The sequence below is a fragment of the Watersipora subatra genome, chromosome 1 (assembly GCF_963576615.1).
Source record: "Watersipora subatra chromosome 1, tzWatSuba1.1, whole genome shotgun sequence".
NCBI classification, from domain to species: Eukaryota; Metazoa; Bryozoa; class Gymnolaemata; order Cheilostomatida; family Watersiporidae; genus Watersipora; species Watersipora subatra.
The window spans coordinates 79,003,465-79,021,621 of record NC_088708.1 but is presented as its reverse complement, the minus strand read 5'-3'; the positions used below and the strand labels follow the sequence as shown (position 1 = coordinate 79,021,621).

Here is an 18,157-nt window from a genome sequence, read left to right as displayed (position 1 = left end):
TCAGTAATATATTTTGGTTCTACAGTTCACTCTATAGTGTTATAGTTACATACGTACATTACATCGCCATCATTTGATGCCTAGTAAGTCCAGTCATATAACTGATATCAGTAATATATGAGAGGGCAATTGAACAGTTAAGCTGTTGGAATGTCCTTTTGTATATTTCATTGAATTTGATTCCTACTCTTAGACGTAGATTGTTATCCAGTAACTTGTTTTAATAAAGCTGTGCAAAGCAAATGCTGTGCAGTGCATCCAGGCTACTTTGCACACCAATGAAATATGAAAAACCAAGCCTAGCGATGATAGCTAATTTTATCAAACATGGATGGTCATCAATGGTCCGAAGCGTCAAAAATAATTATATTTTCTGTGCTTCAATGTGAAACAGCAATATTTTGCACTAGCTCCAGTGTACTGATATGGATTAGTCGGATGATTGCATCCATGGCATGTCCTAAATTTGCAGTCAATATATGGTAGTTACCTATTTAACCACTAAATGTGACAAGACTCGTCGCATGAGTGAACAATCTAGCTTTTAGATGGTACATATGAGACTTTCTGTAGGTTTTTTATAAGTTAATTAAAGAATTTTATCTATTTGTATTAGTTTTACAAAATTTGTCTATTTGTTGGAATTCCCTCAAATTTAGTAACGGGTTGGCTTTAAATAGTGCATACCTACCAATTGATCACAAATCTTACCTCTAACTGCCACAAAACAATTTTTTTTGCAAATCATGCAATATAGGTTATCAGATTCGCCACATCTTTATTCAATGAGTTTTATACCAAAACACAATGGAGCTTGCAGCAACCAACAAACCCATACTCACTATATGTTCAACATGCCACGACTGCAGCATAGCATTAATGAAGTCGGCAGATTTGAATTCCGTTTAACATATAGTAACATGAAAACAACTTTGCGCTAATATACAGAAATGAAATTAGGTGATGCAGTAATAAAGAAATATTAGCTTGCAGTTATTGAAAAAGAGGAAAAAAATCTTAATTTTAATAATGATAAATATTAAACAGTGACAACTGGTTCACAGCTAATAGTTTGAGAGACAGATGTTATGGATATTAGAGCGTTAGTTTAGCCAACGGTTGGCAACATACTCGCTATTTACTTGAAAAGCACCATGCAGCAGTGGCATTGTAACTAATCTGTCTTGACAAACCGTTGTTTTTGCGGAGTTGTACCTCGGCGAGAGCAAAACAACTTGTTTTGCTCACCCCGGTCAACAAGGGACAACTCCGCAAAAACAACAGTTTGTCAAGACAGGCTACATTGTAGCCTACTCGTCACTTGAAGGAGATCATCCATTCCTTAATCTACCAAGGAAAGCAGTTATTTAATTATAGGTTTGAGAAGTAGAAACCAGAAAAGTCGCTCAATGGTTAAGGAACCATGCATTTGATGTGAGATAATTTTTTGTTGGGCACCAATTCAAATGCATAAAACTTAATGAAATGGCTAATTTGAATGTCCATAGTTTTGACCAAAAAAATTGGTAATAACCAAGTTTAAAGTAGTAAGTAAACAGATTATTTATACCAAAAACTTATTGCATCTTTAAATTTTACAACATTCTAACTACAAAGAGAAAAGTTTTCAATAACGTGGATGCATTAGCAATGGATGTTAGCCAGATGACAATGTTGCATATACACCACATAGTAAAACAATGAACACTCTTAATTATGTAGAAAGTGAATCTGAATAAATGGAACAAATGAAGTCAAGTGCAACATTTAATTAGTAAGCTGATCTACTGAAGAAAGGATAAGTTCATGTACCAAACAACACTGACCATGATCTGAATATGATAAGGAAGGGGTAGCAAGCATGTCCTTCATTGCTTTACAACTGATAACATAACCTTTGGGTAATTATGATACCAACCATAACATTTGCATTCTGAAAGCTTAGATTGTAAAGGTATATAATGCAAGAGCCAGCACCTGCAAAAGTGAAGTTGCACTTGACAATAACTCTATTATCTGTAGAGCACCATGAGATTTCAAGCAAAAACAGACAACAGTAACGAGAAAAGTGTAAAAATGTTGATGCTGAATCACAATAAAGAAGAGAACTGGCAGGTAAATGACAATTGACATTGAAATACAGTCAAATCATACATACTTGTATACACTTGTAAATACGAGTATATAAAAAATAAAGCCCTGATGAATTATTTTATTTTTATGGTGGCATGCACAACAAGTATGCATGCATATAACATCTGAAAAAGCTAATATCTGTTATCAGCAAGGCCGGGCCATACTGTCGGCTACTACATGAAGGTATGAGAAACTATAATATGCTGACTAGATGCAGAGACATGAGTGGAGTATCACAGTAGCTTTTCTTGCACGAATGAAGGTGGTTGAGACCAACAGGAATGAGTAGACAAAGTATCGAGGTCTACCGCATCAATAAACACATATGGCACACCTAAAAACTCCCAATAACCACCTTGCTTTGGCCAATACCTGAAAATAGTGCAGGAACACAATAAGAAATACATAACATAAATGTAGAAATGCATCACAACTAACCTAGGACACTTATGTATTCGCGTCATCTAACTTTCGCGTTTCCGCGGAGTCATCCTCTCGCGAAAATTTCATGAGCGAAACTGAACTATCATAACAAATGAGCGAAAACACGAAATTAAACAACTTTGTTCACTGATATCCACAATAAAATCGTCACATAGAGAGACCTAGATGTCATGGATAGTCCAAGAAACAAACGGCAGCAAGCGAGCAAATTGAATTATCGATCTCGCCCACATATTTCTACCTGCGGTTTACAAATACAAACTAGTCCCAAATTAAAAATTTTTGCTTACTAGCGAACTGGACCTGAGGAATCTAATCTGTTTGTTCCACTGCATTTATTTTCACATCACTATATTTTCGCGCTCATCAGAGCCGCGAAATTAAGTTGCAGCGAAATTTTACTCTGTGCGCTACTCATGAAACTAAATACTAGAGAAATAAAGGTGTCTTAGGGTATAAAATGGGTAAAGGGAAATAAAATGAAAATTGGTATATCAATGATGCAAATTAACAGGATATCATTAGTACATAATGATAGTAACGTATATTAAGAGTGTGTACTATAACAATATATTAAAAGTATGTAATATAACAGTATATTAAGAGTATGTAATATAGCTGTATATTAAGAGTGTGTAGTATAACAGTATATTAAGAGTATGTAATATAACAGTATATTAGGAGTATTTAATATAACAGTATATTAAGAGTATGTAATATAACAATATATTAAGAGTGTGTAATATAACAGTATATTAAGAGTATGTAATATAACAGTATATTAAGAGTATGTAATATAACTGTATATGAGGAGTATGTAATATAACAGTATATTAAGAGTATGTAATATAACAGTATATTAAGAGTATGTAATATAACAGTATATTAAGAGTATGTAATATAACAGTATATCAAGAGTATGTAATATAACAGTATATTAAGAGTATGTAATATAACAGTATATTAAGAGTATGTAATATAACAGTATATTAAGAGTGTGTAATATAACAGTGTATTAAGAGTGTGTAATATAACAGTATATCAAGAGTATGTAATATAACAGTATATTAAGAGTATGTAATATAACAGTATATTAAGAGTATGTAATATAACAGTATATTAAGAGTGTGTAATATAACAGTATATCAAGAGTATGTAATATAACAGTATATTAAGAGTATGTAATATAACAGTATAATAAGAGTATGTAATATAACAGTATATTAAGAGTATGTAATATAACTGTATATTAAGAGTATGTAATATAACAATATATTAAGAGTATGTAATATAACAGTATATTAAAAGTATGTAATATAACAGTATATTAAGAGTATGTAATATAACTGTATATTAAGAGTATGTAATATAACAATATATTAAGAGTATGTAATATAACAGTATATTAAAAGTATGTAATATAACAGTATATTAAGAGCGTGTAATATAACAGTATATTGAGCAGATGTAATATAACAGTAAATTAAGAGTATGTAATATAACAGTATATTAAGAGTATGTAATATAACAGTATATTAAGAGTGTGTAATATAACAGTATATTAAGAGTATGTAATATAACAGTATATTAAGAGTATGTAATATAACAGTATATTAAGAGTGTGTAATATAACAGTGTATTAAGAGTATGTAATATAACAGTATATTAAGAGTATGTAATATAACAGTATATTAAGAGTGTGTAATATAACAGTATATTAAGCAGATGTAATATAACAGTAAATTAAGAGTATGTAATATAACAGTATATTAAAAGTATGTAATATAACAGTAATTAAGAGTATGTAATACAACAGTATATTAAGAGTGTGTAATATAACAGTGTATTAAGAGTATATAATATAACAGTATATTAAGAGTATGTAATATAACAGTATATTAAGAGTGTGTAATATAACAGTATATTAAGCAGATGTAATATAACAGTAAATTAAGAGTATGTAATATAACAGTATATTAAGAGTATGTAATATAACAGTAATTAAGAGTATGTAATACAACAGTATATTAAGAGTGTGTAATATAACAGTGTATTAAGAGTGTGTAATATAACAGTGTATTAAGAGTATGTAATATAACAGTATATTAAGAGTATATAATATAACAGTATATTAAGAGTATGTAATATAACAGTATATTAAGAGTGTGTAATATAACAGTATATTAAGCAGATGTAATATAACAATATATTAAAAGTATGTAATATAACAGTATATTAAGAGTGTGTAATATAACAGTATATTAAGAGTATGTAATATAACAGTATATTAAGAGTATGTAATATAACAGTATATTAAGAGTATGTAATATAACAGTATATTAAGAGTGTGTAATATAACAGTATATTAAGAGTATGTAATATAACAGTATATTAAGAGTATGTAATATAACAGTATAATAAGAGTATGTAATAAAACAGTATATTAAGAGTATGTAATATAACAGTATATTAAGAGTATGTAATATAACAGTATATTAAGAGTATGTAATATAACAGTATATTAAGAGTATGTAATATAACAGTATATTAAGAGTATGTAATATAACAGTATATTAAGGTATGTAATATAACAGTATATTAGGAGTGATTAATATAACAGCATATTAATTCAGCCACTCAGTCAAACTAACCTTAGAGAGACTTCAAGCTCAGGTCTTTCTTCAAGCACCTGAAAGTAAGCGAAAAGTACGCAGGCTGCGTAGGAAGAAACGAAGATGAGGATGTGCCAGCCTGAGTGAAGGTAAGGAAAACGGTACCAGAAGGTATCACACAGGAACTTGTCATTTGTCCAACAGATAACCCCCAATAACCAGAGAGCTGCCGAACGAAGAGCGAGGGCTTTTACCTTTATATCATTTGTCCTACAACGTATACGCTGTACATTACAATTAAGAAGTAAACATTAACTGAAATTAAACTTTCCCAGACAAATGTCTATCATTGATACACAGACTGCTTTGGGCCGAGTCCGATGGCATACTGGCCAGTCCCATGCAGGAATGGACATCCCACAAGAGGGCCTTTTTACGTGAGAATAAAAGCAATAGGCAATATTGATCATTAGCTACAATCAATTCTTTGCAAATTTATGTTTGTTATCACTACCAACATACCGAATAAACTGTAGCTAAAAGCGCTAAGAAAGATAATGACGCTAGTTTATTGTGATACAAAACAAGACAAGGTATCAATCTGTGATACCCAACCTTTACAGCCAAAATAAAAAAAATTGCTTCATGTCATTCACCTAAACGGCTTGTTTAAAATTTGATCTAATCTTTTTAGAGGTCTGCTAGTTGGTGCACCCTGAGCATTTGTTGTAGCAACAGTATAGAACTCATGCGTGTTGCTGCTTATTTTTGTAGATCTAAAGAAAACTTAGCTAAGTGCACAAGTAGCACACAAACCGAACTTGCAAGGATTGTGAAGTATCGTTGTAAACTGACTGTTCGCTACAATGTCTCTACAGAACTGTTGTGAATTATTAGTATTGTCCATCAAAAATGACAAACTTCTACAAAGCTGATCACTAGCAAAACATATTAACTTTCCACAACCTCATATCGGATCTGAGAGAGATTGAAGAATATGGATAACCAGCCTGCACCAGGGAAACATTAGTGATACCAGATACTAACCAGCCCCTGAGAAACGTTGGAAGTGATGAGACATTAAGCTGTATTTCGCAAAGGTTTTGTACTATAGGTGATAAATCTTATCTGGTAGGAGTTAGAGACCATGTGTCTGACAGGAGTTTGAGACCATTGCATATCAAACTGCGGCCGACAGAGGTGACAGATGGTTAGTAACCCGTGTCTACTGAAAGTTAAAACTTGAGGGCTATCAACCTGTATCTGGCAGAAGTATATATAAAACATGAGATATCTGTCTGTATCTGACAGAGGTTAAAAACTCTAAGATATAAATCTGTATTTGATAGAGGTTTAGCGACTCTAGGACATGAACCTGTACTGGGTATAGCTGAGAGACCATAAAATATAAACTAATATACAGCGCTAATACTTCATGTTGCTTATGACAACTACAAAGATTGAATAACTAACAAGGCTTCAAGTCTCAATAAGAAAACCATGATATGTCACCTTTGATACTCATCGAATAGAAGCCAGATGATTGGCCCTCCGAAGAGCATGAGAACAAAAGCATTCACCTCGGGTATAACACAACAAAGGATGGTAGAGATTATAGAAAGGGGGATGATCACAGTCTGAAACATCTTCCTACAAAGCATGGTGAAATTCTCACAGCAGGCTGACTACATGTGTAGTTCAAAAGCAAATAATATACAATGTCTCACACTTAAACAGATACTGAATAATATACAGTGTCTCATACTTAAACAGATACTGAATAATATACAGTGTCTCATACTTAAACAGATATTGAATAATATACAGTGTCTCATACTTAAACAGATATTGAATAATATACAGTGTCTCATACTTAAACAGATATTGAATAATATACAGTGTCTCATACTTAAACAGATACTGAATAATATACAGTGTTTCATACTTAAACAGATACTGAATAATATACAGTGTCTCATACTTAAACAGATATTGAATAATATACAGTGTCTCATACTTAAACAGATATTGAATAATATACAGTGTCTCATACTTAAACAGATATTGAATAATATACAGTGTCTCATACTTAAACAGATACTGAATAATATACAGTGTCTTATACTTGAACAGATACTGAATAATATACAGTGTCTCATACTTAAACAGATATTGAATAATATACAGTGTTTCATACTTAAACAGATACTGAATAATATACAGTGTCTTATACTTGAACAGATATTGAATAATATACAGTGTCTCATACTTAAACAGATACTGAATAATATACAGTGTCTCATACTTAAACAGATACTTAATAATATACAGTGTCTCATACTTGAACAGATATTGAATAATATTCAGTGTCTCATATTTGAACAGATACTGAATAATATACAGTGTCTTATACTTAAACAGATACTGAATAATATACAGTGTCTCATACTTAAACAGATACTTAATAATATACAGTGTCTCATACTTAAACAGATATTGAATAATATACAGTGTTTCATACTTAAACAGATATTGAATAATATACAGTGTCTTATACTTGAACAGATACTGAATAATATACAGTGTTTCATACTTAAACAGATATTGAATAATATACAGTGTCTCATACTTAAACAGATATTGAATAATATTCAGTGTCTCATATTTGAACAGATACTGAATAATATACAGTGTCTTATACTTAAACAGATACTGAATAATATACAGTGTTTCATACTTAAACAGATATTGAATAATATACAGTGTCTCATACTTAAACAGATATTGAATAATATACAGTGTCTCATACTTAAACAGATATTGAATAATATTCAGTGTCTCATATTTGAACAGATACTGAATAATATACAGTGTCTTATACTTAAACAGATACTGAATAATATACAGTGTTTCATACTTAAACAGATATTGAATAATATACAGTGTCTCATACTTAAACAGATATTGAATAATATACAGTGTCTCATACTTAAACAGATACTTAATAATATACAGTGTCTTATACTTGAACAGATACTGAATAATATACAGTGTCTCATACTTAAACAGATATTGAATAATATACAGTGTCTCATACTTAAACAGATACTTAATAATATACAGTGTCTTATACTTGAACAGATACTGAATAATATACAGTGTCTCATACTTAAACAGATATTGAATAATATACAGTGTCTCATACTTAAACAGATACTGAATAATATTCAGTGTCTCATACTTAAAATACTTAATAATATACAGTGTCTTATACTTAAACAGATATTGAATAATATACAGTGTCTCATACTTAAACAGATATTGAATAATATACAGTGTCTCATACTTAAACAGATACTTAATAATATACAGTGTCTTATACTTGAACAGATACTGAATAATATACAGTGTCTCATACTTAAACAGATATTGAATAATATACAGTGTCTCATACTTAAACAGATACTGAATAATATTCAGTGTCTCATACTTAAACAGATATTGAATAATATACAGTGTCTCATACTTAAACAGATACTGAATAATATACAGTGTCTCATACTTAAACAGATACTGAATAATATACAGTGTCTCATACTTAAACAGATATTGAATAATATACAGTGTCTCACACTTGAACAGATACTGAATAAAATACAGTGTCTCATACTTAAACAGATATTGAATAATATACAGTGTCTCATACTTAAACAGATACTGAATAATATACAGTGTCTCATACTTAAACAGATACTGAATAATATACAGTGTCTCATACTTAAACAGATACTTAATAATATACAGTGTCTCATACTTAAACAGATACTTAATAATATACAGTGTCTCATACTTAAACAGATATTGAATAATATACAGTGTCTCATACTTAAACAGATATTGAATAATATACAGTGTCTCATACTTAAACAGATATTGAATAATATACAGTGTCTCATACTTAAACAGATACTTAATAATATACAGTGTCTTATACTTGAACAGATACTGAATAATATACAGTGTCTCATACTTAAACAGATATTGAATAATATACAGTGTCTCATACTTAAACAGATATTGAATAATATACAGTGTCTCACACTTGAACAGATACTGAATAAAATACAGTGTCTCATACTTAAACAGATATTGAATAATATACAGTGTCTCATACTTAAACAGATACTTAATAATATACAGTGTCTTATACTTGAACAGATACTGAATAATATACAGTGTCTCATACTTAAACAGATATTGAATAATATACAGTGTCTCATACTTAAACAGATACTTAATAATATACAGTGTCTTATACTTAAACAGATATTGAATAATATACAGTGTCTCATACTTAAACAGATACTTAATAATATACAGTGTCTCATACTTAAACAGATACTTAATAATATACAGTGTCTTATACTTGAACAGATACTGAATAATATACAGTGTCTCATACTTAAACAGATATTGAATAATATACAGTGTCTCATACTTAAACAGATATTGAATAATATACAGTGTCTCACACTTAAACAGATACTTAATAATATACAGTGTCTTATACTTGAACAGATACTGAATAATATACAGTGTCTCATACTGAAACAGATATTGAATAATATACAGTGTCTCATACTTAAACAGATACTGAATAATATTCAGTGTCTCATACTTAAACAGATATTGAATAATATACAGTGTCTCATACTTAAACAGATATTGAATAATATACAGTGTCTCATACTTAAACAGATATTGAATAATATACAGTGTCTCATACTTAAACAGATACTGAATAATATACAGTGTCTCATACTTAAACAGATATTGAATAAAATACAGTGTCTCATACTTAAACAGATACTGAATAATATACAGTGTCTCATACTTAAACAGATACTTAATAATATACAGTGTCTCATACTTAAACAGATACTTAATAATATACAGTGTCTCATACTTAAACAGATATTGAATAATATACAGTGTCTCATACTTAAACAGATATTGAATAATATACAGTGTCTCATACTTAAACAGATATTGAATAATATACAGTGTCTCATACTTAAACAGATACTGAATAATATACAGTGTCTCATACTTAAACAGATACTTAATAATATACAGTGTCTCATACTTAAACAGATACTTAATAATATACAGTGTCTCATACTTAAACAGATATTGAATAATATACAGTGTCTCATACTTAAACAGATATTGAATAATATACAGTGTCTCATACTTGAACAGATACTGAATAATATACAGTGTCTCATACTTAAACAGATACTGAATAATATACAGTGTCTCATACTTAAACAGATACTTAATAATATACAGTGTCTCATACTTAAACAGATATTGAATAATATACAGTGTCTCATACTTAAACAGATACTTAATAATATACAGTGTCTTATACTTGAACAGATACTGAATAATATACAGTGTCTCATACTTAAACAGATATTGAATAATATACAGTGTCTCATACTTAAACAGATATTGAATAATATACAGTGTCTCATACTTAAACAGATACTTAATAATATACAGTGTCTTATACTTGAACAGATACTGAATAATATACAGTGTCTCATACTTAAACAGATATTGAATAATATACAGTGTTTCATACTTAAACAGATATTGAATAATATACAGTGTCTTATACTTGAACAGATACTGAATAATATACAGTGTTTCATACTTAAACAGATATTGAATAATATTCAGTGTCTCATACTTAAACAGATACTTAATAATATACAGTGTCTCATACTTAAACAGATATTGAATAATATACAGTGTCTCATACTTAAACAGATACTTAATAATATACAGTGTCTTATAATTGAACAGATACTGAATAATATACAGTGTCTCATACTTAAACAGATATTGAATAATATACAGTGTCTCATACTTAAACAGATATTGAATAATATACAGTGTCTCATACTTAAACAGATACTGAATAATATACAGTGTCTCATACTTAAACAGATATTGAATAATATACAGTGTCTCATACTTAAACAGATACTTAATAATATACAGTGCCTCATACTTAAACAGATATTGAATAATATACAGTGTCTCATACTTAAACAGATACTTAATAATATACAGTGTCTTATACTTGAACAGATACTGAATAATATACAGTGTCTCATACTTAAACAGATATTGAATAATATACAGTGTCTCATACTTAAACAGATATTGAATAATATACAGTGTCTCATACTTAAACAGATACTTAATAATATACAGTGTCTTATACTTGAACAGATACTGAATAATATACAGTGTCTCATACTTAAACAGATAATGAATAATATACAGTGTTTCATACTTAAACAGATATTGAATAATATACAGTGTCTTATACTTGAACAGATACTGAATAATATACAGTGTTTCATACTTAAACAGATATTGAATAATATTCAGTGTCTCATACTTAAACAGATACTTAATAATATACAGTGTCTCATACTTAAACAGATATTGAATAATATACGTGTCTCATACTTAAACAGATACTTAATAATATACAGTGTCTTATACTTGAACAGATACTGAATAATATACAGTGACTCATACTTAAACAGATATTGAATAATATACAGTGTCTCATACTTAAACAGATATTGAATAATATACAGTGTCTCATACTTAAACAGATACTTAATAATATACAGTGTCTTATACTTGAACAGATACTGAATAATATACAGTGTCTCATACTTAAACAGATATTGAATAATATACAGTGTCTCATACTTAAACAGATACTTAATAATATACAGTGTCTCATACTTAAACAGATACTTAATAATATACAGTGTCTCATACTTAAACAGATATTGAATAATATACAGTGTCTCATACTTAAACAGATACTGAATAATATACAGTGTCTCATACTTAAACAGATATTGAATAATATACAGTGTCTCATACTTAAACAGATATTGAATAATATACAGTGTTTCATACTTAAACAGATACTGAATAATATACAGTGTCTCATACTTAAACAGATACTTAATAATATACAGTGTCTCATACTTAAACAGATACTTAATAATATACAGTGTCTCATACTTAAACAGATATTGAATAATATACAGTGTCTCATACTTAAACAGATACTGAATAATATACAGTGTCTCATACTTAAACAGATACTGAATAATATACAGTGTCTCATACTTAAACAGATATTGAATAATATACAGTGTCTCATACTTAAACAGATATTGAATAATATACAGTGTCTCATACTTAAACAGATACTGAATAATATACAGTGTCTCATACTTAAACAGATATTGAATAATATACAGTGTCTCATACTTAAACAGATACTTAATAATATACAGTGTCTCATACTTAAACAGATATTGAATAATATACAGTGTCTCATACTTAAACAGATACTTAATAATATACAGTGTCTTATACTTGAACAGATACTGAATAATATACAGTGTCTCATACTTAAACAGATACTTAATAATATACAGTGTCTCATACTTAAACAGATACTTAATAATATACAGTGTCTCATACTTAAACAGATATTGAATAATATACAGTGTCTCATACTTAAACAGATACTGAATAAAATACAGTGTCTCATACTTAAACAGATACTGAATAATATACAGTGTCTCATACTTAAACAGATACTGAATAATATACAGTGTCTCATACTTAAACAGATACTTAATAATATACAGTGTCTCATACTTAAACAGATACTTAATAATATACAGTGTCTCATACTTAAACAGATATTGAATAATATACAGTGTCTCATACTTAAACAGATACTGAATAAAATACAGTGTCTCATACTTAAACAGATACTGAATAATATACAGTGTCTCATACTTAAACAGATACTGAATAATATACAGTGTCTCATACTTAAACAGATATTGAATAATATACAGTGTCTCATACTTAAACAGATATTGAATAATATACAGTGTCTCATACTTAAACAGATATTGAATAATATACAGTGTTTCATACTTAAACAGATACTGAATAATATACAGTGTCTCATACTTAAACAGATATTGAATAATATACAGTGTCTCATACTTAAACAGATACTTAATAATATACAGTGTCTCATACTTAAACAGATATTGAATAATATACAGTGTCTCACACTTGAACAGATACTGAATAATATACAGTGTCTCATACTTAAACAGATATTGAATAATATACAGTGTCTCATACTTAAACAGATATTGAATAATATACAGTGTCTCACACTTGAACAGATACTGAATAATATACAGTGTCTCATACTTAAACAGATATTGAATAATATACAGTGTCTCACACTTGAACAGATACTGAATAATATACAGTGTCTCATACTTAAACAGATATTGAATAATATACAGTGTCTCATACTTGAACAGATATTGAATAATATACAGTGTCTCATACTTAAACAGATACTTAATAATATACAGTGTCTTATACTTGAACAGATACTGAATAATATACAGTGTCTCATACTTAAACAGATATTGAATAATATACAGTGTCTCATACTTAAACAGATACTGAATAATATACAGTGTCTTATACTTGAACAGATACTGAATAATATACAGTGTCTCATACTTAAACAGATATTGAATAATATACAGTGTCTCATACTTGAACAGATACTGAATAATATACAGTGTCTCATACTTAAACAGATATTGAATAATATACAGTGTCTCATACTTAAACAGATACTTAATAATATACAGTGTCTTATACTTGAACAGATACTGAATAATATAGAGTGTCTCATACTTAAACAGATATTGAATAATATACAGTGTCTTATACTTGAACAGATACTGAATAATATACAGTGTCTCATACTTAAACAGATATTGAATAATATACAGTGTCTCATACTTAAACAGATACTGAATAATATACAGTGTCTCATACTTAAACAGATACTGAATAATATACAGTGTCTCATACTTAAACAGATACTGAATAATATACAGTGTCTTATACTTGAACAGATACTGAATAATATTCAGTGTCTCACACTTGAACAGATACTGAATAATATACAGTGTCTCATACTTAAACAGATACTGAATAATATACAGCGTCTCATACTTAAACAGATACTGAATAATATACAGTGTCTCATACTTAAACAGATACTGAATAATATACAGTGTCTCATACTTAAACAGATATTGAATAATATACAGTGTCTCATACTTAAACAGATACTTAATAATATACAGTGTCTTATACTTGAACAGATACTGAATAATATACAGTGTCTCATACTTAAACAGATACTGAATAATATACAGTGTCTCATACTTAAACAGATACTGAATAATATACAGTGTCTCATACTTAAACAGATATTGAATAATATACAGTGTCTCATACTTAAACAGATACTTAATAATATACAGTGTCTTATACTTGAACAGATACTGAATAATATACAGTGTCTCATACTTAAACAGATATTGAATAATTTACAGTGTCTCATACTTAAACAGATACTGAATAATATACAGTGTCTCATACTTAAACAGATATTGAATAATATACAGTGTCTCATACTTAAACAGATATTGTTCTAGTTCAATAGTTCAATAGTTAGTTAGTTAGTTCAATAGTTCAATAGTTCAATAGTTCTAGTTTATTACTCTTGTAATAAACTAGAACTCTTTGTATCGATTTTATCAATGATAAAATCTGAACAAAACTCTTTGTAACTGTTCAAAATTGCACCACTACAATGACAGAAGTAGCAGACCTGATCAAGCTAATGCAGGAGCAACAAGAGGAATACAGACGTCAGCAAGATGAAAGAATGGAGGAGAATAAGAAACTGATGGAGCTACTACTACAAAACCTACAACGGAAACAAGAAACAGCTGCAACCGCTGTTCCAGCCTTCCCAGGTTTTGACCCAACAGCAGAGCTACTAACAGATTACATAGACAGATTCAACACATTCATTGCAGCAAATTCTATTCATCAAGACAAGATTGCTGGCACTTTTCTCACCAACCAACAGCCTACACTCTACAAGCAGCTTAGTAATATGGCAGCTCAGCTTTCAACACCCAAGCAGATCAACGACCTCAACATGGATGAAATACTGGAATTTCTCAAAGACCAGTATGACCCTAAGCGCTTCATTGTTAGAGAGCGTTACAAGTATTGGAGTGACATGCAGAGGAAACCTGGAGAAACTATTCAAGAGTTAGCTGCCAGAATTCGTCAGGATGCAACTACATGTGCCTTCATAGACATTACAGATCCATTAGATGAGGCTCTCAGAACAAGATTTATCTGCTCTGTAAACAATGAAGCAGTTCTCAAATCTCTCTTCAAGGTCAAGGACAATGAACTCAACTTCAACAAAGCTATACAGGTAGCACAGGAGACAGAAGAAGCAGCTAAAGTTGCCAAAGAGACAGTTTATGGAAACTCGTCTAAAGTCAACAAGGTTGCTCAACAGAAATCAAGATACAAAAACAACTCTACACCTGACAAGCAGAAGGAAGGAAAGCTATGCTACAGATGTGACCGAACTAACCATACAGCGGATGACTGCAGATTCAAAGCAGCCACCTGCAACTTTTGTTCTAAACAAGGTCACATAGAAAGAGCATGCAAGAAAAAGAAATCATCTGCAGCAGAAAAACCAGTAAAGATGATAGAATGCACATCAACCAAGATGGTGAAACTTGCTGAAAACATCAAACTGGAGGGAGACAACTTCACACTTGAACTGGACACTGGAGCATGTGACAACTTCATCTGTAAATCAATATGGGAGAAGCTAGGAAAGCCAAACCTAAAACCTACTACAGTTAACTACAAATCAGCCTCAGGACATCTCATAGAGACGCTTGGCAGATGTGAGCTAACTGCCCAATTGGATGCACAGAAAGAAGTCAGACTACCATTTGTGATTAGTGCTGTACAAGATCTCAACCTACTAGGAAGAACTGCTATACAGCAACTAGGCATCTCTATTGATGACAAGCTACAACAGAACCTTGTATCAACAATCACAGAGAACCAGCCAGATGGGAGGTTACAAATCAAGTGTAAGGAGATGTGCAAAGAATTTCCAGAAATATTCAAAGACGAGCTAGGATGTCTCAAGAACTTTGAACTAGAGATAAACTTCAAACCTTCAACAAAGCCAGTCTTCTGCCGACCCAGACCAGTTCCTATTGCCTTGACAGAAGAGCTCAACCAAGCATACGAAGCAGGTGTAGCTAAAGGCATATGGGAACCAACTCAATTCAACCAGTATGGAACACCAGTTGTACCTGTACGCAAATCTACAACAGGTCAAGCTGCAGGGAAGATCAGAGTATGTGGAGACTACTCCAAGACTATCAATAATCAGCTAGAAACACATAGGAAACCTATCCCACTACCAGAAGATCTAATCAGAAAACTAGGTGGAGGCTATTGCTACACAAAGATTGATTTAGCAGATGCCTACAATCAAATATTGTTGGCACCAGAAAGTCAACGACGACTAGCACTATCAACACACCGAGGAGTACTACTACAGAAGAGGTTGCCCTTTGGCATAAGCTCAGCACCAGGGTATTTTCAAGAAATCATGGAGCAACTGACACAAGACCTCCCAGGAGTAGCAGTATACCTAGATGATATACTAGTGAGTGGAGCCAATGCAGAAAGCCATCTACAAAACTTACGTCGACTTCTTCAAAGATTAGAAGAAAGAGGGCTCAGATGTAGAAAAGACAAGTGCTGCTTTGCTCAACCTACAGTAGAGTATCTGGGACACAAACTCACTTCAAAGGGAATCACTAAAGGAAAGAAGGCAGACGCAGTACAACAGATGCCAGTCCCAACAGACTTAACTCAGCTAAGATCTTTCTTAGGAGCTACACAATTCTACAGCAAGTTCATACCCAATCTGTCACAACTCACAGGACCATTGCACAAACTGACACGCAAAGGAGAGACCTGGAAGCGGGGCACTGAACAAGAAAAGAGCTTCAACAAACTGAAAGATATGCTATCAACTGATAGTGTCTTAGCACACTTCAACCCAGATCTTGACATTGGAATCTCATGTGATGCTTCAGAAACTGGACTGGGAGCTGTACTATTTCATCGTTATCCTGATGGAAGTGAGAGACCAATAGCCAATGTTTCAAAAACACTGACCAGCACACAGAGGAAATATGGACAAATACAAAAAGAAGCTCTCTCAATCATATTTGCCCTAAAGAAGTATCACCAGTACCTGTATGGTCGACGGTTTATCTTGGTAACTGACCACAGACCTCTTCTCACACTTCTAGGACCTACCAAAGGAGTTCCAGCTCTAGCAGCCAACAGACTAGCAAGATGGGCACTGGTACTAAATCAGTATGACTACACCATAGAATACAGATCTACCCAGCATCATCAAAATGCAGATGTCCTCTCAAGACTGCCAGTTGGACCTGATAAAGAGTTTGATGCAAGAGAAGATGAGGATGATGTTGATACAGTATGCACTATTCACACTATTGGACAACAGCTCAACTCTACAGACTACAATGTTCTAGCAAAGGAGACAAAGAAAGACCCAACACTAGCCACAGTAATGCGCTACACAGCAGAAGGATGGCCTGGTAACAAAGAGATGAAGGAGACTCAGCTGTCACTCTTCCACAAGATCTCAGATTCACTTTCTATCACTGAAGGTTGTCTTCTATATGGCAACAGAGTAGTCATTCCTGTCAAGTTACAACAGGAAGTATTAAAGATCCTTCACCTTGGACACTTTGGAATGGAAAGAATGAAGAAGCTAGCTCGAACTGCTGTCTATTGGCCTCGCATTGACTCTGATATAGAGGAGACAAGCCGACAGTGCACTGCCTGTGCTGAACACC

The 18,157-nt window shown here is 31.1% G+C and overlaps 1 protein-coding gene across 2 annotated transcripts in view; it reads right to left on the bottom strand.

Moving 5' to 3' along the window:
* Nucleotides 1-1,322: 1,322 nt before the first annotated feature.
* LOC137397344 (alkaline ceramidase 2-like) overlaps nucleotides 1,323-18,157 on the bottom strand; it is a 40,290-nt gene continuing 23,455 nt past the window's right edge. For both annotated transcript variants that reach the window (XM_068083697.1, XM_068083655.1), the window contains exons 5-7: nucleotides 6,705-6,842; nucleotides 5,232-5,462; nucleotides 1,323-2,508 (exon numbers count right to left, since the gene is read on the bottom strand). In XM_068083697.1, the coding sequence (XP_067939798.1) occupies nucleotides 2,370-2,508; nucleotides 5,232-5,462; nucleotides 6,705-6,842 (508 nt within the window). In that variant the 3' untranslated portion in view covers nucleotides 1,323-2,369. The remainder of the gene's footprint in view (nucleotides 2,509-5,231; nucleotides 5,463-6,704; nucleotides 6,843-18,157) is intronic.